Here is a 27,690-nt window from a genome sequence, read left to right as displayed (position 1 = left end):
TCCGATCATGTGCTCTTTTCCCCCTCTTTACAGTACCACGAGCACTGATGAAATTTGGCAACATTTAACACATTAACCATAATCCATAAATCTCAATGGCATAGGAACACAATAAATAGAATAAAATTTTGTGTTCATTTGGTATTGCCTACAATATTTTTTCACTATTACACAAAGTTTTTGTGTTGCCGTGTATCCGTTACTGTGCGACATATGAGTGCGCTTGTACTGAAAATAGAAATGTGTGAGTTATTAACAAAGTGGATTGGACTAGGTGAAACCTTCCAGGGAACCTCTGCTCAATGCAGCCAGTGTTGTTGAAGTACAGTGCACTCATTCACGTGGGTCTGAAGTGGTTTTTGCAAAAGTTTCCATTTGATTCCCTTTAGAGTTGGAAGCTTAATTTCTTTGTTGATGGGACGAGAACCATGAAGAAGAGCCTTGTTAGTCTTGGCTTTTCATGGTATTGATGCTGACTCTTTTAGGTGTCTTGGCAGAGCATTTTGAGCTGGCTTACTGTCATAAGTAAAATGAAAATCACATTCTTGACGGTAACTAGACAGGAAGTCAATCAGTAAATGGTATTTAATAGGCCTTGCAACTAAGACTTCTGTTTAGTCACTTCTATGTGCCTTTCCTTCTATGGCTTTTGGGGTCTTTTTTTCTTGATCACCACACCATTTCCTAGTACTAATACTTATTGCATTCACCTGGACAATACTATTTTTTCAAAAGCCCTGGCTGTTTTGAGAATTCATTTATTTAATTATTTTTTATTTTATTTTGATTAATTTATTTTTGGGGTTGTTTTTCTTTTATTAATTATTTTCCTTTGTTTTTTTTTTCTTCAGCCTGGCTGCCAGCGGGAAAAAAAGTAAAAAAAAGAACAATCAAGTGGAAGTAATCGATATACTTGGAAGTCTCGCGTGAACCGCAACACTTACGGGTACTCGAGTCCAGCTTCTCTGTTGTACGCCGCAGGTGCTCAGTATTTTATTTATTATTTCCACAGTCCCCTGGCCGTCTGTTGAGTCACAGTGTAACCAGCTTGGATGCATCTTAAACTGCCTCATCTTGCTAAATCTGTTCAACTATTCTTGGGCAAATATTGCAACATCTAGGAGATAGGAATGGTCTTTTCTCCTGAAGATACGCGTATGCACAAGTTGTCTGCATAAGGCCAAACTACCATCCCAGGAATGTGACTTAATGACTGGATTACCCCCCGCTGTCTTTGCCCCATATCTAAATAAAACTTTATTGCACTGAATATATAGACTGAATGGAAGCAAGTTTAGATGTCAAGAATCTCACGGGACTTACAGGTATCCAGATGATTTCCACTTGCTTGTTTTTTTTTAAATTCGGCCGCCAGTAGAAAAAAATATATTTTTTAAAAATGAGCAAACGGAAGTTATTGAAATACACTGAGGTTTTGTGCAAAATTCTTTCCGCAAATTCTATATGAGAGGAAACCTCTATGCGTACCCGCCATTAATGTGACTTGATGACTGTCTTGGAGCAACTGAGCCCCATATCTACATAAAAGTTGATTCTGCTGAATGGATGCAAGTGTGTATGCAAAACTTTCAAGTATCTGTTCAACTGCCACCTGCTCGTTTTTTGATTTTTTTTCCCCGCTGGCTGTCAGGCTGAGGAAAAAAACAGGGAAAAAAATGAAAAAGGACAACAACAAAAAACTAAAAAAACAACCCCAAAAAGAAATTTATTTGAAAAGCAAAGAAGAAAATAAAATAATTCAAAATACCAACCCCAGAAAAATTAATTAATTTGAAAAAATGAGTTTTCAAAAAATATTCAAAAAACAACCCCAGAAAATAGATACATTTGATAAATTTAATTTTCAAAAATAATAAAAGAAATAAACCCAAAAATTAATTAATTTAAAAATCAGGCATAGTTGCCTGCCACCCTTCATAACCCTTTGATTTTGATGTCCACGCCAACATCTAACAGCAAGAATTCTTTTGTAAATCCAGCCGGAATGACGGCAAGCACCAAATTAGTGTGCTCGCCGTCATATTGACAAAAGAATTGACAAAATAACTATATATCCCAGCAGTCACTGCGCAGTACTTTTTCTACGGGGAAAATAGCAGAGTCGGGGGCTGCTTGCCGTAGTTGAGAGAGCTGTAGAGGATGGTGTACCCTATCGACTGATTTATTTTATTTTATCGTCATAACAATTTTTCTATTGGTCCATATATAAAGCGCACTGGATTATAAGGCACCCTGTCTATTTTGGAGAATATGTGAGACTTTTACGTGCGCCTTATAGTCATTAAAATACGGTAATAAATATTAACAGTTTAAATCTCATGCACACGAGGTACTGTCGACGCTCAAGTATGTAATTATGAGACACTAGCGCGCTCTACCCCAGGGTTACCAGATCACAAAGACTTCAGACCAATCACACTGTAAATACAGTCATAATTCTACTTAAGAATGCCTCTAGAAGTTTAATTTCCCGGGCGGTCGGCCGGCGATCTGGCAGCAAGCAAGGTATCCCCCGCGATCCTGCCCCAGTCAACAAGGATGAGATTGTCGAATGTGATCTTCCTTTAAGAAATCTGCAGATCTTCAATATGGCACACAGTTAGCAACATGTATTCATGTCAAGCGGAGAGGAACTAATTTTGTTGTGAGCACAGAATTTAAAGCATTTACATATTATTAATTATAGATTATATTTAGATATTGATAAATTAGTCTTCATATGCCTATAACTAATGTTTTATAAATACACTTCTTGATATTTGTACTTCTGTACTGAGGTCCTTCACCACTTCGCTTCAACATTCAAGGCTTCAGCACATCGCTTTTTTTCTTAATCTTAAGTATAAAAAATGGTCATAAAAACGGCAAAATTCACACTGAAACTCACAAACGGAACATAGGATTTAAAAATGGCGAAAGTCAGGGCTCCTCTTCGACGCTGTATTGGGTGGCACGCAGTGCTGAAGAAGCCACATTTCACATTTCAGTCCAACATCTTGCCTTATCCTGTTTTGTTGCCTGTGAATTTTCCGTCGCACACCTCGCTTGTGGAGGTAGACTTCACTAATCTTATAGCAACTTTGTTTGGATTTTGAGTCACTGTTGAAAATGCCACCTAAGTGTCCTGGCATCCAAAGAGCCCGGTAGAAAACGAGACATCATGACAGTGACCGAGAAAACGTGACCCTAGCACGCAATTGCGGCATGAATGAATCTATCATGCATTTTACCAAGAAACACGCGAACATTCGAAAGATGGCCACAATATCCATTTCCAAAGACCCTAACCGAATGGTAACCCATATAAATTAAAAAAATGAACCAGCATTATGAGGGATTCACGCTGGCATTCATTAGCTGGCATGACGAGTAGACGTAAACATAGGAGTGCAGAAGAAGAAGCAGCGGACTATCACGAGGATGGGGATGAAGAACATGGTTTGCAGTTTGCAACAACTGGTCCAGGAGAATGATAACCAAATGATTGGAGCCATTGAATTTGACAATTTCCTTGACAGTGTCATGTACTTGTACAACAGCTTCTTTGTATAAGAAAAGAAACGATAGTCGCCATGTTTATTATGTGCCGAAAACGTCTTTCAGAAGGAAACTCCTCCTGAAAAGCTCCCCCATGGTGCCTCCTGAAGATTCAATCGTCTTGACTAGAATTTTTGTTTTAACTCCATCTTTTTGTGTTGTCTTTGCCTTAATATGGATGTCTTTTTGCATTTATTCTGTTTTTACTCTCTGGAAATAATGTTGTGTTTTGTTTTGGTTTGCTTGTCTCTCGAATCAGACGAGGAGTACTTGGACTAAAGCTCACAATAACTGTTTTTCTCATTGTTATTTAAATCAAGCAGAGAGAAACTATTTTTCTTTTGAATACAGTACCTAACGGATTTACTTAATTTGTTTAATTTATCAATTATATTTAGACATTCTTACATTAGTGTTTTCATATGCCTGTAACTGTAATATTTACTAAATACACTGATTAATAATAGTACTTGTGTACTTGTATTTTTTATAGGTGTGAAAATATGTATACTATGTAGTAATCATTGGGGTGATTATACTTTGCGGTTCTTCGATTGTATCCGCCATGGCTGGTCTACATTATCCGCGATATTAGAGGGATGACAGCAGTGGTTCAATATTTATGGGTGATTGCCATATTAGCGGGTTGCTGTAGAAACTGTAAACATGGATTCTAGACACTGACGGCAGAGATATTTCACAGGTGGCTGTAAGTAACCAAAGACTTGGCTGGACAAACAATCTGAAGCTGAATCAGTAAATCTGACACAGTAAATCTATCTTTAGCTGTATTTTTGCCCGTTAGTTTTCCACATGGAAACTTGATTCTCATACGATTTTTAGTGTAATAACTTTGCAGTATAAACGACGGAGCCAACTTGCATGCGTGCCGTAGGCTAGTTTATTGACACTCACAGACAGCCTTTTAACACATCAACATCCAGGTCAATCGGTAATACGTGATGACCATCAGGTGGTGATCGTTAAACCCACCGTTATAGTCTCAATATATTACACTCCTCCCCCTTAAACTGTGAAGTCTCCCTTAAGAATTAACACTTACTTCAAAAATTTTAACTAAATTATTACTGCCGGTGGTCCAGTGTAACTGTCTTGTCACAGGCCACTGAGCCGGGTGAAGGTGTTACCTGTGTCTCTTTAGCCTCCATATGTTTCAAAGGTGTGTCTTCCAGTGAGTACGGGCTACCACCTATTGCTCCAGGTATGCCTTTCCTTTCCACATCTGCATGAACCACCACCGGCTATTTGTTTGTAACGTCCAGCTGCTCATCTGGAAACTGCAATGTCTCTGGTCTGGATGGTTGGTTGTACAGCAGGTGGTCTATGTAGACTGTGCGTCGGCTCATTCCATTCCACACCATGTCGGTGACTGGTCTGAGTCTCTTTTCCACTATTCCTCTTGTCCACCTCTCTTTTCCCCCACAGAAATTCCGGATCAGGACTGAGTCACCCTCAGACAGATGTCTCAGCTTGGAGGTGGTTTTATCATGGTAGTTTTTCTGCCTTTGTTGTTTCGCTTCCACCACCCGAGTGAGATCTGGCTTCAGTAAGCTGAACCTGGTCCTGATTTGACGTTTTAAAAACAGTTCCGCTGGAGAAAATCCCGTAACACTGTGTGGTGTACTCCTGTATGCTATCAGGAAGTTAGCTAGCCGGTGCGGCATTGTTTTGGTTGACATTTAGTTTCCTTTCATCAAGCATTTGTTTCAACAGTGATGCTTTCGCTGTCTGAACTGCTTGCTCTGCAGCTCCATTGGAAGCGGGGCGGTAAGCCGGTACCAATGTTTGTTTTATTCCATTGCTCCTGTGACATGAATTGAGGACCATTTTCGGATACAATCTCCTCCGCAAGACCGGAAGACAAAAAGATGTTCCGCAACACCTCATGCACTTTGGCTGCGGTGGTTGTTGCCATGGCGATGACCTCAAGCCATTTGGAATAACTGTCCACTACTATTAAAAAATGGTGTCGATCTTTCGTGGCAAAGTCAATATGGATTCGTTGTCAAACTAATCAGCCACTGCCAGCAGTGTAGAGGTGCTGCTGCTGGTAGCTTCCTCACACTCTGACAGGCCTCACATTGTTGCACAGTATATTCTATGTCACTGTCCAGCTGTGGCCACCACAAGTAGCTACTGGCCAAGGCCTTCATCCTGCATCCTCCAGGGTGTCCTTGGTGAAGATGCTGCAGTAGTCACTCTTGGTGTGCTGGTGGAATGATAACTCGAATTCCCCATAATAAGGGAAAAGTATGGGTTAAGTCTCTCGTCCTGGTTATGACTTGGCCATCCAGACCGGGTCAACTCCAGTACTTTACACAGGACTGGGTCCTTGAGAGTGCTCTTTGCAATCTCTGTAGCCTGCACGGGAAGCTCATCCACTACTGCGAAATACTACATTTCACTTTTTATTTGTTTTTTGTCTAATTTCTTATTCAAAAGTGACAACTATTGGAGTAATATAAACCATCGAAAGAATTTAGTTGTTTTGACATTAAAAGCAATATGGCTGACACAACATCTTAAACTTCTGGTAAGAAAATTGTAATTTCTGTCGTGATAATGCATCAGGTTCGCATTCAAGATGGACATTTCTTTTTTCAAATTAAATAATAATGTGAAATTTTGCATTGGCAAAGACAGGCATATTAACTTCCTTATGATATTGACGCTAATGATTCATACAATATCTCTGAAATACCACATTTTTCTTAAGATTTCCCCTTCAAAGTAACACCTTCGTACTCCCTAATAAAAACATGAATATGGAGGTAAAAATTTGGAATCAGGGGCGGCTTATATGTGAGAAATTGTAAAATTAAACCATTTTAAGGCAATTTTAAGGGTGCGGCTTTTGTGATTAAATATGGTAATGTCTAAATATAATCTTTTTATAAAAAACTTAAATACTTTAAGTACTGTACTCATAGCAAAAATAGTTTCTTTCCTTGATAAATATTATAAAACAAGTCAATGAGAGGTTTAGTCCAAGTCCATTATACTTGTATATCGACAATAAAGGGATTCAATTCAAGTCCTCCTGCAGCTTCGCGTCCAGGTTGAAACAGTTTAAGAAACAGACCTTTGTGAGGGCTTTTGTGATCCAGGCTTTCCTGTTGCTCATCCAGTAGCCAGGCAGAATGTCTTTGTTTTTTGAAGCATAAAGACGATCGAACTTGTAGATCTAGGCAATAACAGCAGGATTCACACCCATGTTGAACGCCAGGCGTTCCTTGTTGAATCTTGAACCCTGGCTCTTATCTCTATCTTTGAATAAAATGTCCAGGAAGGCATCTTCTTCCAAAAAAGGCCCGTCTAATCCATGTTAAAAACTTGCTCATGAAGATAATCATTCTCTTCAATTTTGTGAGAGAACTTTTTCACAACGCACAGTTTCACTTTCTCTTGGTCTGCTGAGGAGGGCTTCTCCATAGAGTGAAATACAGAGTACACCATACCACTTCTTAAACTTTTTAAACCAACCTTTTCTTATAATAAAACCATGATGCTTACTAGCGGCACTGGTACGAGGCTGAGGTTCATCATCATTGTCTTTGTCGGAAGCCAAGCAATCGTAAAACAATTTGGCTTTGCTTCTAATCATGTTGGTATCCAGTGGTATCTTCTCCCTAAATTCTGAGATCAAGACTGATAGGGCATTCTTCATCTTAACGATGACTTCATTTTATACCAAGTGGTTACGACTTGCTTGGTGTTCTTGGAAAAAGACAACATGTCTTTTTCCGAATGTACGCTTCATCTTTCTTGATGTAGCCCACGGTAGATTCATTTATGATGTCTTAGATGACACAGGCACTTAGGAGGCGTTTTCAAAGATGATTCAAAATCCAAACAATGCTGGAAAAGGCTCTGTGCAGTCTTTTTGTGCGATGCGAACCGTAGTCTGAAGAAAATGGAAAAAGGCAAGATGACGTCCTTCTCGCTGTTTGTATTATTTGGCGCATCATTCTTCTTGCAGGCTCTCCTTCTGCTCTGGGTTCTTCGGTTTCCTCCCACATTCCAAAAACATGCATGGTAGGCTGATCGGACACCCTAAATTGGCCCTAAGTATGGGTGTGAGAGTGCATCGTTGTCAGTCTCCTTGAGCCCTGCGATCGGCTGGCCACCGATTCTGGGTGTCCCCCGCCTGTGGCCCAGAGAGAGTTGGGAAAGGCTCCAGCATCCCCGTGACCCTAATGACGATAAAGCGGTTCAGAAAATGAGATGAGAGGAGTTTCAGCGTGAATTTATCATTTTTATTTATCATTTTTTATACTTAATGGGGAAAACCACGATGTACTGAAGCCATGAAGTGGGTGAAGGATTACAGTGTGTAATACTGACAAAACTTAGATCAAACGCTAGTCAAATAAAGAAAGGGAACAGCTGCACAGGTACTACAGGAGATCCGGATGTGAGCCGAGCAACCCTCGCCTACCACAACCTATAATACAGGATGGTTGTCCAGCCTCCTTGGGATACCCCATTAAGTACACTAGAGCATTTAACAACATTGACCATGAATGTTTTCTAGTTTTTCTGGAGCGTGACATGCCTGTTAAAGAGCTTAGCATTGAGTCCACAAATGTACCTGTCAAATATGTTATATATTTTGTCACCTGTGTTTTCAGATGTTATTTCTCCTACACTCTTCAGCCCGTACTTCAGACGGCTAATTTTTGATGTGTCCTCCATGGAGAAGAATGCCTCCAACCTGGTGAAAGCTGAGCTGAGAATATTTCGCCTTCAAAATCCTAGTGCAAGAGTATCTGAACAACGCATTGAGCTATACCAGGTGATACAGCAACAGGGGCTCCAATATGAACGATTTTTTTAAACTACTGATGGAGTTAACATTAAAAGAAAATTGAAAAACAGACTTCAAGTGCTCACAAAGCAGGATTTTTTTCAGTATATGTTTCAGTCAAATAATTTGAAAACACTGACAATTGAGCAGGCTGAGCTAAGACGTGGATAACATAGTTGTACTGTTATTATATTGTATATTATGAATTTAATATACAACTGATCAAGTATTGTTCAGTACAATTCACATTTAGATTGATGGGTGTTATTGTTTATAGTTGTTGGGCTGCTTCCTGGGAACTGTTCCAGTACCCATTATAAAGGCCCCATACTGTCCTCGAGGTTAATCTTTGGATTCTAACATGCCTTCATGTAGATTTATTCTATGTATGTTGGAAACCCGCTTACATACATTCCACATTGAATAAAAACAAAATGAGGCTAAATAAGATTAAATAATCCAATACGAGTCCCTCCTGCATGACCGAGCTTATCACCATATCTTTAAAGGAGAGTCCAGGGACCATGCGAAGGAAATTCATTTCCGATATCTCCAATATCTTCTGTTGGTTACAACCCACATCTCATGTTCATAGGTAAGAAGGTGAGGGAGTGTTAAGTCCACACAGGAGGATCGCCCTGAATTTGAATCAAGGACCACAGAATTGTGAGGCCGCCGCGGTAGCCACTCAGCCGCCGGGCCGAGAATTCCAATGTTTTTCATTCATTCATTTTCTGAAACACTTAACTCGAAACAAGGGTCGCAGAGGTGCTGGGGATTTTCCCAGTTGTCTTTCGAGCACAAGGTGGAGGACACCCTGAATCGGTTGGTGGCCAATCGATCGCCAGATACGAGGAGACAGACAACCTTTCACGCTCACACTTATACATAGAGGCAATTTAAACTGTCCAATTAGCCTAGCATACATCTCTTTGGAGGGAGGAAACCCACGCAGGCCCAGGGACCTGGATTTGAACCCAGGATCCCAGGGCTGCGAGGCCAGCGCACTAACTATTCAGCTGTTGGGCCACACCAGAATTACATGATCAGAAATAAGTACAGATGCAACACTGTATGTCCAGCAAACCGCACTTCCTTCTTGAGCTTGTGTTGATCACCATCTGCTTCTCCTGTCGTCCTCTGTGCCACATGGACACAGCATAGCTTAACATGCTCACAATGGTTGACCGGTAGAAGGTCACCAGCAGGTTGTTGTTGTGTTTCTCATTCCTGAGCACTCTTCTTGATGAATTCTGTGGTGTTTGCTGCCCAAGAGAGGTCAGCAGAGATATGGAACTCCAGGAATTTGAAAGACTACTCGCTCCACACATATGCCATTGTTATACAGTGGGGCATATTAGTATTTAGTCAACCACCAATTGTGCAAGTTTTCCTACTTGAAAAGATTAGAGAGGCCTGTATTTGTCAACATGGGCAAACCTCAAAGATGAGAGACAGAATGTGGAAAAACAAAACTGAATTTTCAGTTTGATTTTTAAAGAATGTATTTGCTAATCATGTTGGAAAATAAGTATTAGGTCAATATCAAAAGTTCATATCAATATCTACTTTTGTTATGTACCCTTCGTTGGCAATAACAAAGGCCAAATGTTTTCTGTAACTTCACAAGCTTTTCACACACTGTTGCTGGTATTTTTGCTCATTCCTCCATGCAGATCTGCTCTAGAGCAGTGATGTTTTGGGTCTGTCGTTGGGCAACTTGGACTTTCAACTCCCTCCACAGATTTTCTATGGGGTTGAGATCTAGAGGCTGGCTATGCCAAACGTAGGCAAACTACGGGGAAAACCACATCCGGCCCGCGGGCCACATCCGGCCCGCTAGACCTTTTAATCCGGCCCGCCGACGTTTTCCAAATTTTTTTTTTCTCAAAATGGCGCCGTCACACATAAGCCAGTGACAGTAGCTCTGTCCACTCTTATTTTTTTTCGTATTTTACAGCCCCTCTATCTTTTTTAAATTACATTTTATATTTCTTAAAACATTCCTTTTTACTTTACTTTGTACTTTATACTTTTTACTTTAATGGCGAGTGATAAGTATGTTAAGACTTTAGACCTTTTGTTCTGTTTGTTTCATATGTACTGTTAACGGATGCAGTTTTTATATGTATCATATCTTGTGCTGACCCGGCCCATCTCTCAAATGTTTAAAGTCAATGTGGCCCTCGGGCCTTGTTTTTGAAATAAAACAAAGTTCCATGTTTTTTTTCATTATATTTCTTGTTCAAAAGTAACAACTATTGGAGTAATATGAACCATCGAACAAATTGAGATTTTTTTTTTACATTAGAAGCAATTTGTTACTTCCTTTTTGAATTTGTCTACGTGCAAACAACACCCCCCCTTTCGGAACACAGGAAGGAAATGATTGTACATTTGTGATTATGAAACAAAACCAAATTCCACTTTGATTTTTTTAAAATTACTATTGCAGGAATATGAACCATCAAAAAAATTCGAGATATTTTGACATTACAAGAAATTTTACTGCCACAACATCTTAAACTTCTGTTAAGAAAATGTTAATTTCTGTTATTAGAAAGCATCAGGTTCTCATCAAAATCGACTTATTTCTTTTTTCAAATTGAATAATTGGATATTTTGCATTTACAAAGACAGGTATATTAACTTCATTGTGATATTTACCCTAATAATGTACTTTTGATTCATACATTATCTCAGAAATACCACTTGTGATAATTTTTCTTAAGATTTTTCCTTCAAAGTAACACATTTGTACTCCCTTTTAAAATCATGAATATGGAGATGAAAATTGGGAATCAGGGATTGGCTTATACATGAGAAATTGTAAAATTCAAAAATGTCAAGGCAATTTTCAGGGTGTATAATATTATGAAATAAAACCTTGACAGTCTTTTAAATTTGAGGGCAAATGCAAACATAAACTGCACATTGCATCAATTCCCTCTGTTTCGCCAATGCCCCGCGAACGTTTGTACCTGATTGAACCCTATCAAGATGAGCATGGGTGCTAGACACTGGAGCTCTGTGATTGTTAACTTCCGTATCTCCCCCTGCCCGGATCGTTTTGTCCAATGATTGAAGGTGCATAAGTTTGTTGTAAAATCCTGAGTCGCCGTCAATTGCAATGTAAAAACGAACCGCACCAAAAGAGTCTGGACAAAATGTATTTTAGTGTCAGCCAAAGAAAGCAAACTATAAACTTTTCGGTTTGAGTATGACTTCAGTCTTGTTACATTTGAAGTCTATAGTTTCATTTATGTCACATAACCAAACATGGTTAAGATGCAGTTTTACAAACTGCACCTGCAATAAGAAAAAAGAGAACATTTTGTGAACTTGATCTACTAAGATTATGTATTATTTTAATAAAATAGATGTATATTTTTGGGGGCCACTGGCCAATACTTCAATAAAATCGAACACAGGAACACACACTGAGGCAGATAGAATGAAAGTTAAGGCCGTGTCTGCAGAGGCGGGGGATGCAACAATTCAGATGCCGGAGAGTGACTACTCTCCAGGTTCCTCAAAGCTATTTCCAGTCGAAAAGCTGCTTCAACTGTGTTTTTAATAGAGATAAGAAGTCATAAAAATGGGAGGCGTTAATACAAATGAAGGAGGTGGAGTACAAAAGGTGTAGTTCACATTTTAACCAAAAGGTGTAAATAAAATTGTATTCTAGTAACTTTTAATACATCAGAGTGCAAGAGGGTGCAAAATTAAATATAAGAATACAATTCATATTTCACATTTCCCCCTGAAGTAACTTTGAAAGAATTTTCATTTACATCAATCTGTATCCCTCCTCTCCAGGTTTTAGAATACAAATATCATTATTATTTATTCAACATGGTATGGAAAATAACAATCACTTGTCAAGACAGAGGCAAAAACTCAAGTTTCATACCATCATCTGTGGGGATAAGGCTGATTCCCAGTTTATGGAGTAGATCTCTTCCCAGGAGGTTCACAGGACAGTTTTTACTCAGGACAAACTTTGCTTCAGCGTTTTGTCCGTTTTCATCAGTTATTTTTGTTTTCTTCAACTTCTTCAATAGCTCCATGTGTCCTCCTGCTCCTATCACAGTGATCCATTCCTTTCCTGCTACCAATCCTGGCACTTTGTCTTTGGTGGCTGATTTATTTGCTCCAGTCTCGCATAAGAATCTTAATGGTGTTTGACTTTGTCCCATCAGTAAGGTATAGTATGGTTTGCTGTCTCTCTCCCAGAGAGTGGGCATGCTTTCGGTTACGTCTAACACTTCTACTGGCAAGCAGGGGGTTTCTTTGTCCTCCCCATCGCTTTCTTCAGTTTCCTCTTCTGTGTTAGTCTTCCATTTCCTCTGGCGTCATTCTTGATATTGATTTTCAGGGTTGAACAGTGGGGGTCTCTGGTTCCCCCTGGGTGAACTTCTGCAGTCTCGAGCAAAGCGTCCTTTTGTCTCTACAATTGTAACCACTGTCATCTGGGTTTGCCTCGGCCTCTTCCTCTTCCATGTTCTCGTTGGTAGAATACTTCTGATGACTCTTGGTTCACCAATGAGCCAGTGGCTTGGGTCAGAGTATTAACTCCTGAGCTTACCTGTTTTTGGCGGTGTCTCTCGGCATGAATCGCCCACTCCATTAGTTGATTCATTGGCATGGTTCGGTATGAGACAGTACTTCTGCACGAAACCTTTGATTTGGGGCTGGAGCCCTTTCAGGAACCCTTGTCTTAATTGGGCTTGGTACGACCCTTGCTCATTTTGGTCTTCTGTTATCCCACTGTGGGTTTTGAACACTTCTTCAAATCTTGCTCTGAATTTATGAATTCCTTCTCCTTGTTCCTGTCTTGTGGCTCTGATTTTGTCATAACATGGTGTTGGGCCCCATGTGTCTCGAACTTGGATCAGGACTCTTTCCACTAGCAGCGTTAAGTCTGGTGAATCATGGGGGTGAATTTTTCTTTGGTTGTTTCTTTCGTCGAAGTTTCCACTCACTCTGGCCCAGTTGTGTCCCAGACTCATAGTGGACGCTTTTCTTGTCTCAGCTACATTCAGGTGGAAACTTTGTCTCAGCTGTTCAAAATTATTGGACCATTAAGTTGGGTTCTTTATTGGGTCTCCCAGTCCCTTGCATGCTTCGGTGCATTCAGACTCGGTCCATGGACAGTGGACGAGAATGGTTTGATCACGATCTCCGTTCACTTGGAAATGTGGGTTTGCAACTTCAACCATGGGATACATTTGGCTTGGTGGTGCCCATGTCTGTGGGAAAGCATGAGGTCCTTGAAATGCTATCAAGGGAGGGTTTCTTTTGTTTGAAGATTTTTGTTTATTCAAAAATTATATTTGTATATTCCGCTATTCCTATAAGGCATTTATTACTTTTTATTTACGACGGTATTTACTCACCTTCTCTAGGTACGTCGCATTTAATTAATCTTATTTACCCGCCTAAATAGTCGTTTATACTCTTATTTTGCGCGGCAAACGACGTGATTTACGAGCGTGTCACAGGTGCTCTGGTTTGAATTTCTCCTTATGAAGATTACTTGCAAGTTTTATAGTTGTTATTCTATATATGTTTTCTTTATATTGAGCTCTTTCATTCTCTTGGCACAGTATAATATTTTTTTCTGTATTTTTAACACAATCCACGGAGTCCTTGGCGGTGAGGTGCGACCTCCTCCTCTGTCTGGTTACTCTCAAACCAGAATTTGTGGATCCTCACCTTGATCCTGCTGTATACCTTTACGTATTTCTCCGACACACCGAGAACGCTTCCCCCGACTCACAGGGAACGGTATACGCAACTTTTTCTCCGACTAATGGAGCATCTTTCTTCTCGAGAAAGACGGGGACACATGCTGGGTTGGATTCTACAAATTAATTTTAAAAGTGCCTTACTGCTCAGATGTGCTCTGCGTCCGGTGGGATGGATTCGCTTCCTTCTTCTGGACAGCAGAGAATCGATCACCCTTCTCTTCCATGGGGAAACAGCTGACGTCAGATTTTTGGATAAATGTTTTGCGATCCAAAATCAAGATGCGAATCCTCCCAGGTTTCGGCACCAGAATGTTGGGGCTACTGGCCAACACTTCAATAAACTCGAACACAGGAACACATTCTGAGGCAGATCGAATGAAAGTTAAGGCTGCGTCTGCAGAGGCGGGGGATGCAACAATTCAGTGACTACTCTCCATGTTCCTCAAAGCTATTTCCAGCCGAAAAGCTGCTTCAACTGTGTTTTTAATAGAGATAAGACAAGACATAAAAATGAGAGGCGTTAATACAAATGAAGGAGGCGGAGTATAAAAGTGCAAAAGGGTGCAAGATTAAATATAAGAATACAATTCATATTTCACATCTTTATTGTCCAAATACATGCCGTTATCCTCATAGGTGTACCTGGGTTTCTGTATAAAAAGACAAAAAGAGGAAAAAGTGAAGCGAGTCAAGTAAATAAATTTCCTCTCTTTCGAGCTGAATGACATCCCTATGTACACCAAGTCCATAGTCCACTTCCTTTGGTCCAGACTTTTTGGGTGCAGTTAATTTGCGGATTCAAATTTAACAACCCACCCACGATTTGACAACAATCCTGACATACAAACATTTTCACTCATTGGACAAACAGGTCTGACTGGTAAACACGGTAAAACACAGAAACAATCAGGATTGCATCTCTCCTGCTCATTTCAATGAGTCATCCAACAAAAATCGTTTATGGGACATTTGCGAATCAACGAGTATTTATGCAACATTTATTACATATGTTTAGAACAGGGTTTCCCAACCACTCTGCTGGTGCACACTGGGGCATGCAGGTGTGCCGCGGTAAATTACCTCCAAAGAAGTACATATTGTTATATTACAAGATTAAAGCTGTTTTGTTTCTTATTTTTATGTAATGCGAACCAGTTGTTTGGCTTTACGGGCATCAACTTTTGGCTATGTAAAGTCTGCGTGACCACAAAAATGCTTTTCACGCAATATTAAGAGATGGAAGTCAGTAGCGGGCCTTGGATATCATACAGATGTCTTCAGCTATGTCTGAATAAATCCAACTCTCCAAAACTATTTTATGGCTATAAAACCTATAAGGCTACTAAAGCCGCGACACACAAAAAAGCATCAATAATGATTTCATACAATTGAAATATTATTTAGGAATATAGCCATATTTTACTCACCAAAAATCAATTTTATATGAACATAAAATCCATCCTCCTTTCTTTCTTCCTTTTCTATCGCCATCGAAGCTAATGCTGAAAGTCAAGCCCGTTTTTTTTTTTTTTTGATTTAGTGTTGAAAATGTTGGTTGCCGGTTGTGACAGGCTTGCTTGCTTCGGAGTTGTCCGAACTTTCTTAATGATGTCCAGCTTTTTTCTTGAAAAATATGTCTTGAAAATGGCTTTGACAGTAAATTTGTGAACATATCTTCTCCTACCATTGCGGGTTGACAAAACCGCTATATACATACATCCAAGATGGCGCCCTTTAAGCGGGAGCCAGTGGCAGTAGCTCTGCACCAAGGGTGTCAGACTTATGTTTTTCATGTTTTATAGCCCTTCTATCTTTTTTTAAATGACATTTTAATATTTCTTAATACATTCCTTTTTACTTTACTTTTTACTTTAATGTTTTTACAACTTTCCTTGTTCTGTTAGCCTGGCATCTTTCGGCTACTTTTTTTTTTGGAATTAGCCAGCCATGCCTACACTGTCACACACATGGGACTAGCTGTTACAATACGCAGCAGAAGGAGCAACACCTCAGTGCCGCCGGAGTTTCGGAGCTGGACAAAAGTGCCGGGAGAAGAGGCAACACTTCTGACCAACCATTCCAACGCGGGATGGGATGGAAGAGCTGTCGGCGCCTACCAGTAACGGAGTCGAGGAGCTCTGCCCTGCTGCTGTTTTCTTCAGCTTCAGACTACTTAGCAACTGTGCGGATAAGCTCGGAAGAGCGACTCTGCATTTTCTCCACCTCGGTCACAGTCTGCAGATGTTCCCCATCTCGTGGAAGACTTCCTGTGTGTGGTTCCAGTTTTTGTCTAACTCTTTTTGAGTCCGATTCAGCTAACGCAACTAAAATGCCGGCGGCTGCGGTAGCTCCATCCACTCTTGCCCGTTTTGTGTTTTTGCTGCTTTTATGTTTTAATGATTCCATTTACTTTGATTTGCTTTGTACTTTGTGCTTTTGCTTTGCTGTTCTTTCTAATAACCCCCTTGCTACTGCCACAAGGTAATTTCCCGAATACGGGACGAATAAAGTTATCCAATTAAATCAACACAACAATATGCAACTCTCCTCCCTCGTTCTCCTCCTCCTCTTCCTGCCCACCTCCCACCGGTCTCTGCGTCACTGTCACATTACATTAAGCTGAACAACTATTTGCGGTCACACTCTTATATAGGGACACTTTAGAGCAGACCTATGCAATTAATTCCACAAAGGGTCGCAGTGGGTGCAGGTTTTTGTTCCAACCCAGAAGAGGAAACCTTTAAACCAATCTAGTATCTTAGAAGTCCAATCAGTAGATTGCAGTCAGCTGCTTCTTGTTTCAGCAGAAATCTAATTAGTTAAACTGTCTGTGTTGGATTGGTTGGAACAAAAACCTCCACTCACAGTGGCCCCTGAGGAGCGAATGTCCAACCAACCTGTATGTTTTTGGGATGTGGGCAGAAACTGGAGAATCTGAAGAAAACCTATTCAAGCCCAGAGAGAACATGCAAACTCCACACAGGAAGTTTAGAACCCGCTGGGAATTGATCCCTCAATTGCAGAACTGTGAGGCGCACATGCTAAACACATGACAACCGTTACACCATGATAATTATCCATCATCATTTTATTAGTTCATTCATCATCTTATCCTCTGTCATACTCTTTTATGCTTAGATTTTAGCACGCAAAGCCTTGACATCCCCAACACAAAGATACATTGACAGCAGAGTGGTACGAACGAAAACAGAGGGCGAGTGGGTGACCTTTGATGTAACACAGGCGGTGAGTGAATGGATGAGTCACAGAGGTGAGTTTATTCCAAAAATTATTTATTATTGGATGCAGAACACTGACAGACATTAAGATATTTTCTCTCCTCAGACAGAAACAGTGGATTCAAGCTCAGCCTTCATTGTCCATGTTGTACTTTTGTTCCATCAAATAACTTCATTATTCCCAACAAGAGTGAGGAGCTGGAAGCACGGTTTGCAGGTTATTTGATCTTAAAATTACTTAAAACACTTTTTAATAATCATAACTCATTCAGCCACACAATGTATTCATCTAGCTTTTACAAAACTAATCTTTGGTAAACGTTTAATTAGTAAACATTTTAATCGGTGCAGGAATTTCTGAAGTTTATAGAAAAGATCATTCATTCATTTTCCTTACCACTTATCCTCACGGGGATCATGGGGTTGCTGGAGTCTATCACAACCAACTGTGAGCAGTAGGTAGGACACACCCCAAATTGGTTGCCAGCCAATCACAGGACACAGTGGAGATACCTAAGGACAATTTAGAGTTTTCAACCAGCCTACCACGCGGAGACAACTCACACAACATTATTGGGACAAAATTGCCACTCGAGATCAGTGATGGCTAATATTAGACTTCAGGTGAGGCTTTTTAGCTCCCCATATATTGCACATTTTGAGAAGATGGCAGTATGATAATAAGCAGTAGAATAAGCCTTATACAAATGAGAGAAAGTTCAAATAAAATCTCAAACTACTGATTAGAATTACCCATTTTGAGAACTAATTTATGGGACTTAACATCACTCACATTGTGTATAATAATCGGACATTGGCTTTGTCATCATCATTGACTCGACAAAATCCTAATTGTCATCATACCCAGAAACTGCGTATGAAGAAATTGGTAGTGCTTCTCCATGAGGTGTGTTTTCCCAGCAAAAGACCCAGATAAATAATATCCTGGCGACTGTAGAATAACGAACGATAGATATCACTACCTGAATACTTACCAAAATGTGCCTAAAGAATTAACTACCCATTTATCAGCCTGGCTTCTTTGTTTTTCATTTCACAAAATGTAAATTGGGGATTCTTTTTTTACCGTAATCGGCACAGTGCTCGCGTGGTTAGCATGTCCACCTTCGAGTTCTAAGGTCAAGGGTTCAATCTCTGGTGGGCTCCGACCTTCCTGTTTGGAGTTTTCTTATTCTCTCTGGGCTTGCATGGGTTTTCTCCTGGTATTCCAGTTTATTCTGACATCCCAAAAACATGCATGGTAGGCTGCTTGAACACTGTAAATTGTCCCTAGGTGTGAGTGTGAGGGTGAATGATTGTTTTCTCAGTGTGCCCTGTGATTCTCGTGCAACAAATTCTGAGTATCTGATGTTTCAGCACTCCTCTCCCAATGTGAGGATAAGTAGTATGGAAAATGGATGCATGATTTTTTAATTTTTGAAAGCATTGTTCATTGTAAAACATATTCAACTGCTATAATAATTTAACAAAGGAGGAAACTATGTACACTATATTCTGTATATAACAATCGAACAATAAACAGTATTCTGTATAGCCCACAAATCTGTCAAAATCCTCTAAAACAGCTTGCACTATAGAGTGTTGTCCTTGAAATATGAGTGGCATTCAATAAGCTAATTACAATTAATTGTCTCCAGATCAAATTTGCGGCCACACTTGCTTTACAAAGCTGCTTTTCCATAGGTATTGATGACAGCTTCATCGACGACGATGATCTAAAAGTATTTAAGCGACTGCGCCACAGTACTCGGGCTCCACACCTTCTCATCATGCTGCTGCCTTCATATCGCTTGGAATCTCCATTTCACCAAAAACCACATCGAACAAAGCGAGCATTGGATGCAGCTTACTGTTCTAGGTATTGAGCTAAAAACTATCACGCATGACAAGCATAACACGTGAGAATGCGTATGAAATTGCTCTTTCGAGAAACTAACTCCTTAAGAAAGAGTTATAGCCAATTGCAAAATACATTGTCTGAATCTTTGCATCATTTACTATTGAAGACTAATTTGTTCGTGAATTAGCGATTTCTCCGCAAACGGGAGATAACAGGCTAAGGGGGGGGAAAAACTGAAAAAATGCAACGCTCCGCCCAGCGCACGCAGAGACAATACAAAGAGGGAGTTGCGACCGGAGACATTACAAAGAGGGAGTTGCGACCAGAGACATTACAAAGAGGGAGAGAGCCAGTGCCACTGATCTTCTTACAAGCAGCTAACGAGAAGTAATATATACTCCTTGTAGCGATCGCTCTGCCATTTGTGCTGAATGACAGAAAAAAAACACTGGAAAAAATGCAACGCTCCTCCCAGTGCTCGTAGATAACTGTTACACACGAAAGAAATACAGCAAAAAATACAGTGTGCTACAATGATAAACAGCCTCCCATGTCTTGGCCACCTTGCTTTCTCGTGTCTCGAAATTTTTTCTCGTATCCAGAGATAATTATTTGCTCAAAATTTTACTCGTTTCTCGAAATTATCGTAAGTCGGGGTGCTTGTATGTCGGGGTACCACTGTAGTTTTCTCTGGGGCCATTATTATGGGAGACGTACTCCCCGTGTTTGTCCGCCAGGTGGCATTTTAGACTTTTGTGTGTGCGCGTGTGTGTGGGAATATGCCTCGTTGCATTTGTACGGGTTTAAACCGCTTAATAAGGGAAATTAAAATCATTAATAAGGGCAATATTTAATCATTAATAAGGGCAATATTTAATCATTAATAAGGGCAATATTTAATCATTAATAAGGGCAATATTTAATCATTAATAAGGGGAGTATTTAGCCGAGGTGGAAAGGAATGTTAGAGGAAAATCTTGAAATTATGTTTCCGGAGTTATTTAAGGACTACCGTTAGTGTTAGTCGTGGTCGGATCGACTTCGTATCATGCTGACGTCACTTTCGCCACGCCACGCCGAGACGTAACCTTCGGCACTTCGTGGGATATTGCTAGTTGTTTCGTTTCAGTTGCAGTTGGTTCATTCAAGCCCCTGTTGTTTTATAAGTTTTGTCAACTTATTAAACCAAGCCTACAAATGCAAACGCAACACTCCTCTCGTGCCTCACCGCTCATGGGTAACAATTCCCCCGGCCACGCCACATGGTGGGACCCTAACAGGAAGCCTAATAACGATCTTGATCATTTGATTCAAACATGTTAGTTTGTGACCCCTGCTTCCCTATTAAAGGTGCTGTATAGTCAGTTAGATGGTTTTCTTTTAATTACAGTAATACCTTGACAAATGAGTACCCCAACATACGAAGAATGTGAGATACGAGTAAAATTCAGAGCAAATATTTGCGAAACAAATTTTGAGGTCCGGGCATACGAGACAGCCAGGTGGCCGAGATACGAGAGGTTGCTTATACCTGCATCTCCCTCGTGTAAAGATTTCTACGAGCACTGGGCGGGGCGTTGCATTTTTTTCCCATTTTTTACATTAATCATTGCAGAATTAAGGAAAACACAATGAGTCCAAAGCAAGCAGGTGCAATGAAGGGTAGTGCGAAGAAAAGGCATATGAAGACAATCGATATTAAGTATGAAACAATCGAAAAACATGAAGTGTACGCGTGACTGAGATGGCTCGCCAATACGTATGGAGAAGCAGGAGGTTTGCCGCAAAAGCCGCAATGAAATACATTAATCTCTTTGCCTTGGTTATTACACAAGGTTTAAATTTAGTGTAACGTAAAATAAAAACTTTTTTCAAATGTGTGTATAGGAATCTAAGTTAATTTAAGTTAGATTTAAAGTTTGTCACGAGCGCATCCACCAAGTTTCTCTCTTGCTCTCTCGCTCTCTTCCATCCACAAACTCTGCGTTGTATTGAATAATTTCTCATTTTATTATTAAAGATCATAACTAATAGTTATTAGTTACTCTGTTAGTAGATGATGAATTACAACCAATGAAAAATGTTTTTCCATTTTAATATCCATTTTTTATGGTGTATTTTTTTTCAGAGGGTGGGAACAAATTTAATTGTAATTAGTTCATTTCGCTGGGAAACGTTGATTTGAAATACAAGTAAATCGACATACAAGCTCAGTCATGTAACGCCTGAAGCTCGCATTTCAAGGTATGACTGTACACAAAAAAATAAGTGCTGAAAACATGAGCAAACCGGACAACAAGTGAATTCTGAATCTATGAGTTATCGGCAGAAACTCTTCAGAGCTTTGCAGTTTAATTTTAGGCGTGTTTCAAATGTGCATTGTTGTCACGATGCCCTTGCCAACGTGGTGCTTTGAAAGCTGGCGTATCTGATTCCAATCTGTTTCGTTCTCATATCCCATCTTTAGGGCTGATTTAGCACAGGGGTTGCGAACACCTGTCACTCAAGCCGCATGCGACTCTCGGCCAAAATGAAAGTGGCTCTTTGCTCCTTGTTATATTTTGTATGTACTGTGGCTCTTTCCCTCTTTCCCTCTTAATATGTACATTTCCCATAATGCATTAAAAACGGTGATGACGTTATGCACTATAGAAAATAAGGAGATAAAGACCTCATTGCATGCAAATGGATACCTCTTTTACAGCCCCCCTACACCTCGATTATATGAAGAGTTGGTATGCTCTGTTTGTAAAGGTGATGCACTGCCATAGTCCCCTTTAAACCCCTAAAACATAAAAAACTACAGTGTCAGAAGTGAGATAAAGACACGTTCGTAACTGCAAAGGGACGACCGTGAAAAGCAAGTCAGCATTTTACATGGGATAAGAAGCTTTACATGTTTTTTTTTCTTTTTTTTTTTTGTGCCGGTTTCTCTCACCATGACGCTCGTCTCATCTCATTTTCTGAACCGCTTTATCCTCATTAGAGTCACGTGCTGGAGCCAATCCCAGCTGTTTCCAAGCCAGAGGCGGGGACATCCTGAATCGGTCGCCAGCCGATCACAGGGCACAAGGGGACAGACAACCATGCACACTCACACCCATACCTAGGGGCAATATACAGTGTCCACTCAGCCTACCATGCATGTCTTTGGAATGTGGGAGGAAACCGGAGTACCCAGAGTAAACCCACACAGGCCCAGGGAGTACATGCAAAGTCCACACAAATGGATGTGATCTGGATTTGAACCCAGGACTCCACAGCGCTCTGAGGCCGACACACTAACCATTTGCGCTCCAGGGCCGCCTTTTTAGGCTTTTTAAATTGTTTATTACATAAAGGGTGTGGTACTGATATTACAATGTTAATTTGTCCCCCCTTAACAAAATTCCTACTACAAGACAACACGCATATTAATACACGACTTAAAATTATGTTGCACACAGGAAAACTCAACAAACAACTCTGTGCCAAATGAGGGTCAAAGGCACAGAGATGAGGAACTCATCGCCAGCTAGAGCTGATCAACCATGGTCCTGGTTTATTAAAATTAATTAAAAAGTGCTAGCTCAAGTCAAGCGGTCACGCTCAAACTCTGCCAGTCTCTAGCATCCACCTGTACCATGTTCTTTTCGGGTCGGGCTGACACAGTCAATCGCTGTTGGACCCATTGGTCCAGGCTGGCTGGGGTGGGTAAACCAGTCCTCAAGGTCCGCTATGGGTGCAGGTTTTTGTTCCAACCGATCCAGCACAGACAATTTCTGATGAACCAAGAAGCACCTGGCTTCAATCCACTCATTCCACTTCTAAGATACCAAATTTGTGAAAAATGTTCCTCTTTAGAGGTTGGTATGAAAGCCCACACCCACTGCGGCCCTTTGTGGAATAGTTTGGCCACCCCTGCTCTAGTGTCCATCTACAGCGCGCTAATATGGATTCCTGAAAATGCAGCTTCACTCGGGCAAATTGGAAGCCAGTAAGGTGATGAGTGATAGCCAATGGGATAGGAATTCTACCACGACAATTTTTAAAAAAGGAAAATAAAAAACGAATACAGCAAGCTTATTTACTTCTCTGGGATGTTTGAATTCATTTGCGATTTTGTAACGTTAAATTTCTATACATATCTTGGATCAAAAGTGTTCCAATCGAAGTGTTTCGTAACCTGCAAAAATTGTATGTGGAAGCATATTGCAAGTAGAGGAACAACTGTATTGTGAAAAGTTGACTGTATTGGTAATGAGTTGGTTATATTCCTACTGGACTTTACCATGTAGCGTACACCAATTTATCAAAATTTGTTGTTTGGTTAAAAAAAGGGTGTAAATAGTTTTTTTTTTCTCTTTTGTTTTACTCTGTCTAACCTAGCACCTAGTTGTTGTGCAAACAATATTCATTGGCACATTCCATTCGGTTGAACATCGGCTAATTTTTATATAACTAGACGGCCTTTTAAAGATCAGCTGATTACTGCAGAAGTGAAAAAGGAGGATGCTATATGTAAAATGTTAATAAAACACCTGGAAACTACTTGAGCATGTCTTTAAGGGATTTTTGTCCCGTCTAAAATACACTTGCACTGCCTTTGACCTTTCCCTTTTTTTCCTTTATTAACTATAGAAATGTTCAAGACAACTGCTGCTTAGGGACCCTCTACATTGACTTTAAGAAAGATCTTGGCTGGAGGTGGATTCACGAACCAAAGGGCTATGTTGCCAATTTCTGCGCTGGAGCTTGTCCTTATCTATGGAGTGCAGACACACAACATGCCAAGGTACTATTGGCTGTACAAAGAGGCATAGTTTCTTCTGTCTTTGAGTTAAATTTACAATCATAGAGGTACATGGTCATTTGATTGTTATTCTTTTGTGTCCAGGTGTTAGGACTATACAACACCATTAACCCTGATGCATCAGCGTCACCCTGCTGTGTTTCGCAGGATCTGGAACCGCTCACCATCCTCTACTATATCGGCAAAGTGCCAAAAATAGAACACCTCTCCAACATGAAGGTCAAATCCTGCAAGTGCAGCTAAAAACTAAACTTGCAGAACCTACCCCCACCCTGTCTCTCACAACACACACACACCAATTGCGACCATGCTATCTCCTATTTTCACACTGTCAAGTCAGTGCAATGTCGTGTGATTCAAGATGAGAGGTACTGAACAAACAAACCTTATTCCAAAATGCCATTACAAATACATAACAAATATCTTTATCTTCAAGGACTTATACACCATGTGTTTTGTATTTTTCTTTTTTCCATGTTATTTAACTGAAAGAAAATCTGTCTTGTAAGTGAATAGTTGGATGATGAACATTAGTCCAAGTTAAAGTGTGCCTTTAGTTGTGGTACCCTACGTGGCTCTCAGTTTTCAAGATTCAAACTGTCATATTCGATCAAGCCTCTTTCTCTAGAACTGAAACAATGGAGTTATTTTGGTGCTGACCGAGTTTGTTTGGGCATTTTTGTAATTAATTTAAGAATATGAACTAAAGACTGGAACAATAAGCGTTTTATTATTTCTTTTTTTTTGTTGTTGCTTGTTTTGAATTACATTGACAACAGTGAAATGACTGCCATATTTATAGATTGACTGATGTTACGTTTTCAGGAAGTTTTCCATACAGTATTAGATGTTTACTGCAGGTTCTTCAGTGAAACACAATTCAATTAATGTAAATCCAGTTTAAGTGACATCAACTATTACCGATTCCACATTCCTCATTTTTACCATAAATACTACACCCCACAATAATAAGTCACATTCTCGTTAAGCAAAGTAACATTTTGTTACTAAACAGATGGGTTAACAAGAGTGGATCACTTTTGGTCACATTTGCCTGACTGAAGGAATCGGACAGTTAGACACTAAAATGGCTTTTGATCTGGTGACACATTGAAAAATATACAAACTGAGTGCTTCTTTGGCACTTAATATACAACTTTGAGGGGCCTTAACCCACATGATAAAGGCTCCCATTTACCCTTTAATGCATACGTACCTGTATTCACAACCGCAATGCATAGCATTTTGGGTTCAGCGACCTACCCCAGAACCCTTTGACAGTCAGAACCTGTATGCCAGCCTCTAAACAACCTTCACTACTAATGGAGCCGTATCTGTTACATGAGAAATGCTTTAGGGCAAAGGTACCAATCCTGGATTAGATCCTCTCACATCACACCACTAAAGACATTTTAAAAGTGTGAATAATGAAAAAAAATACTCATTGGAAAATCTCTGTTGAATTGATAAAAAAAAAAAATCCCATATATTTTCTACTTAATAATAGTGTATAAATGTTGCTTGTGATGTTGATTGCATCATCTCGATGTGCATTTTGTTTTATTATCTTTCTATAGAAGTCTGAAACTCCATGAATAACCTCACACACTTGTCAAATGAGACATGAAAATAAGGCAAACACTGGAAGTTAATATGATAAATGTGTATATGTGAAATTAGTTCTGGATTTTACAGAGCTCCACACTTACCCCCATCCACGTTCCAAATCACATCCTCGTGTTCATTTGTCTTTGCTATGTATCTATTGTATTTTTATATATTCTTTCTTTTGCTATTTAAGATGTACTTTGAAGTTTTTTTCACCCAAGAGCGGAGAGGTAGAAAGCAAACCTTGCATTGTGGAAACTACATTGCTCTGTATCTTTTCAGTACTTTACTCTAGGAATTCAAGCTGAATTATTATTGGATATAGTAACTGTAGCTAATATATATGTGTATGTATGTATGTTTTTATATATATATATATATATATATATATATATATATATATATATATATATATATATATATATATATATATATATATATATATATATATATATATATATATATATATATATATATATATATATATATATATATATATATATATATATATATATATATATATAGAGAGAGAGAGAGAGAGAGAGAGAGAGAGAGAGAGAGAGAGAGAGAGAGAGAGAGAGAGAGAGAGAGAGAGAGAGAGAGAGAGAGAGAGAGAGAGAGAGAGAGAGAGAGAGAGAGAGAGAGAGAGAGAGAGAGATATAGATATATATATATATATATATATATATATATATATATATATATATATATATATATATATATATATATATATATATATATATATATATATATATATATATATATATATATATATATATATATATATAGATATATATATAGATATATATATAGATATATATATAGATATATATATAGATATATATATATAGATATATATATAGATATATATATAGATATATATATATATATATATATATATATATATATATATATATATATATATATATATATATATATATATATATATATATACATACATACATACATACATACATACATACATACAGATCATTCTGCATTATAAGGCGCCCTGTCTCTTTTTGATAAAATTTTACTTTTAAGTGCGCCTTATAGTCGTGAAAATACGGTACATATATACATATATTTGTCTTCGGGTCTTCCTCGGCCTCTTCCTCTTCCATGCCCTTGTTGGTTGAATACTTCTGATGACCCTTGGTTCACCAATGAGGCCATGGCTTGGGTTAGAGTATTGACTCCTGCGCGGTGTCTCTCCTCAGCATGAATCACCCACTCCATTAGTTGATTCATTGGCATGGTTCAGTATGTGGCAAAGTACTTCTGCATGAAGCCTTGTCTCAGTTTGGGCTTGGTACTTGTTTTTTTAAATAAGTATTCAGACCTGTTGGCGCATGGAACACACGCCGTACCATGTCCGTAATCCCCCCAGTTGAGACATGAGACTTTCCATGGCTCATTTGGGCAATTACTTCAAACAATGCTTGTGGGACAAATAGCTTGTTTTCTACTGCATAGAGGCCATTCTCGCGTTGAGTGGCTCCTTCCGTCTCCCATTTTATTTTCTCTTTTCCTGGTCGTTTATTTTAACCCTTTGTAAGAAGGTTTAGTCTCAATTGAAACACTTTCACCTTTTTTATTTATATATGGAGACAATAAAACCAATATAAAAGGGTTTCCTACGCTTTATTGGATTGCTCCCTTTGCAATAATCTTTTCTATCAATATTGGTGTGCTTGCTGTTTTGTTTTATCACGTCAAAAGGTTTATCTTACCAGAGAGATAATAAATGTCCACTTCAATTTTGAAATTGGCACAATATTTACTTACTATTTACTCCCAAATTTTAGACTAAATTATCAAGTAAATTTTTACTCTTGCCTTGCAAATGTCTGCACTAAAATATGTTAAGACATATTCACAGCGTTACCATCCTGAGTAATAATTACATTATTAATATTGCAACTTCATAGTACGTTCATTTGTGTCTGCACATTTGTACATGAAATCATAAAACAAATAATGTATGCCATTATACGTACATGAATTGCATTTTGTTAGTGCATGACCTGTCTGTGACTTCTGCACTACTT

General features: G+C 39.2%; 1 protein-coding gene across 2 annotated transcripts in view; it reads left to right on the top strand.

The window, feature by feature from the left end:
* tgfb2 (transforming growth factor, beta 2) overlaps positions 1 to 25,981 on the top strand; it is a 46,318-nt gene extending 20,337 nt beyond the window's left edge. For both annotated transcript variants that reach the window (XM_077711829.1, XM_077711828.1), the window contains 6 exons: positions 8,211 to 8,374; positions 17,278 to 17,410; positions 17,485 to 17,595; positions 19,083 to 19,257; positions 23,860 to 24,013; positions 24,116 to 25,981. In XM_077711829.1, coding sequence (XP_077567955.1) covers positions 8,211 to 8,374; positions 17,278 to 17,410; positions 17,485 to 17,595; positions 19,083 to 19,257; positions 23,860 to 24,013; positions 24,116 to 24,274 — 896 coding nt within the window. In that variant the 3' untranslated portion in view covers positions 24,275 to 25,981. The remainder of the gene's footprint in view (positions 1 to 8,210; positions 8,375 to 17,277; positions 17,411 to 17,484; positions 17,596 to 19,082; positions 19,258 to 23,859; positions 24,014 to 24,115) is intronic.
* The last annotated feature ends 1,709 nt before the right edge of the window (positions 25,982 to 27,690 follow it).

This window comes from Stigmatopora nigra, unplaced genomic scaffold (genome assembly GCF_051989575.1).
Source record: "Stigmatopora nigra isolate UIUO_SnigA unplaced genomic scaffold, RoL_Snig_1.1 HiC_scaffold_43, whole genome shotgun sequence".
Taxonomy (NCBI): Eukaryota; Metazoa; Chordata; class Actinopteri; order Syngnathiformes; family Syngnathidae; genus Stigmatopora; species Stigmatopora nigra.
The sequence above is the reverse complement of the archived record's forward strand: the minus strand, read 5'-3'. Positions and strand labels throughout refer to the sequence as shown.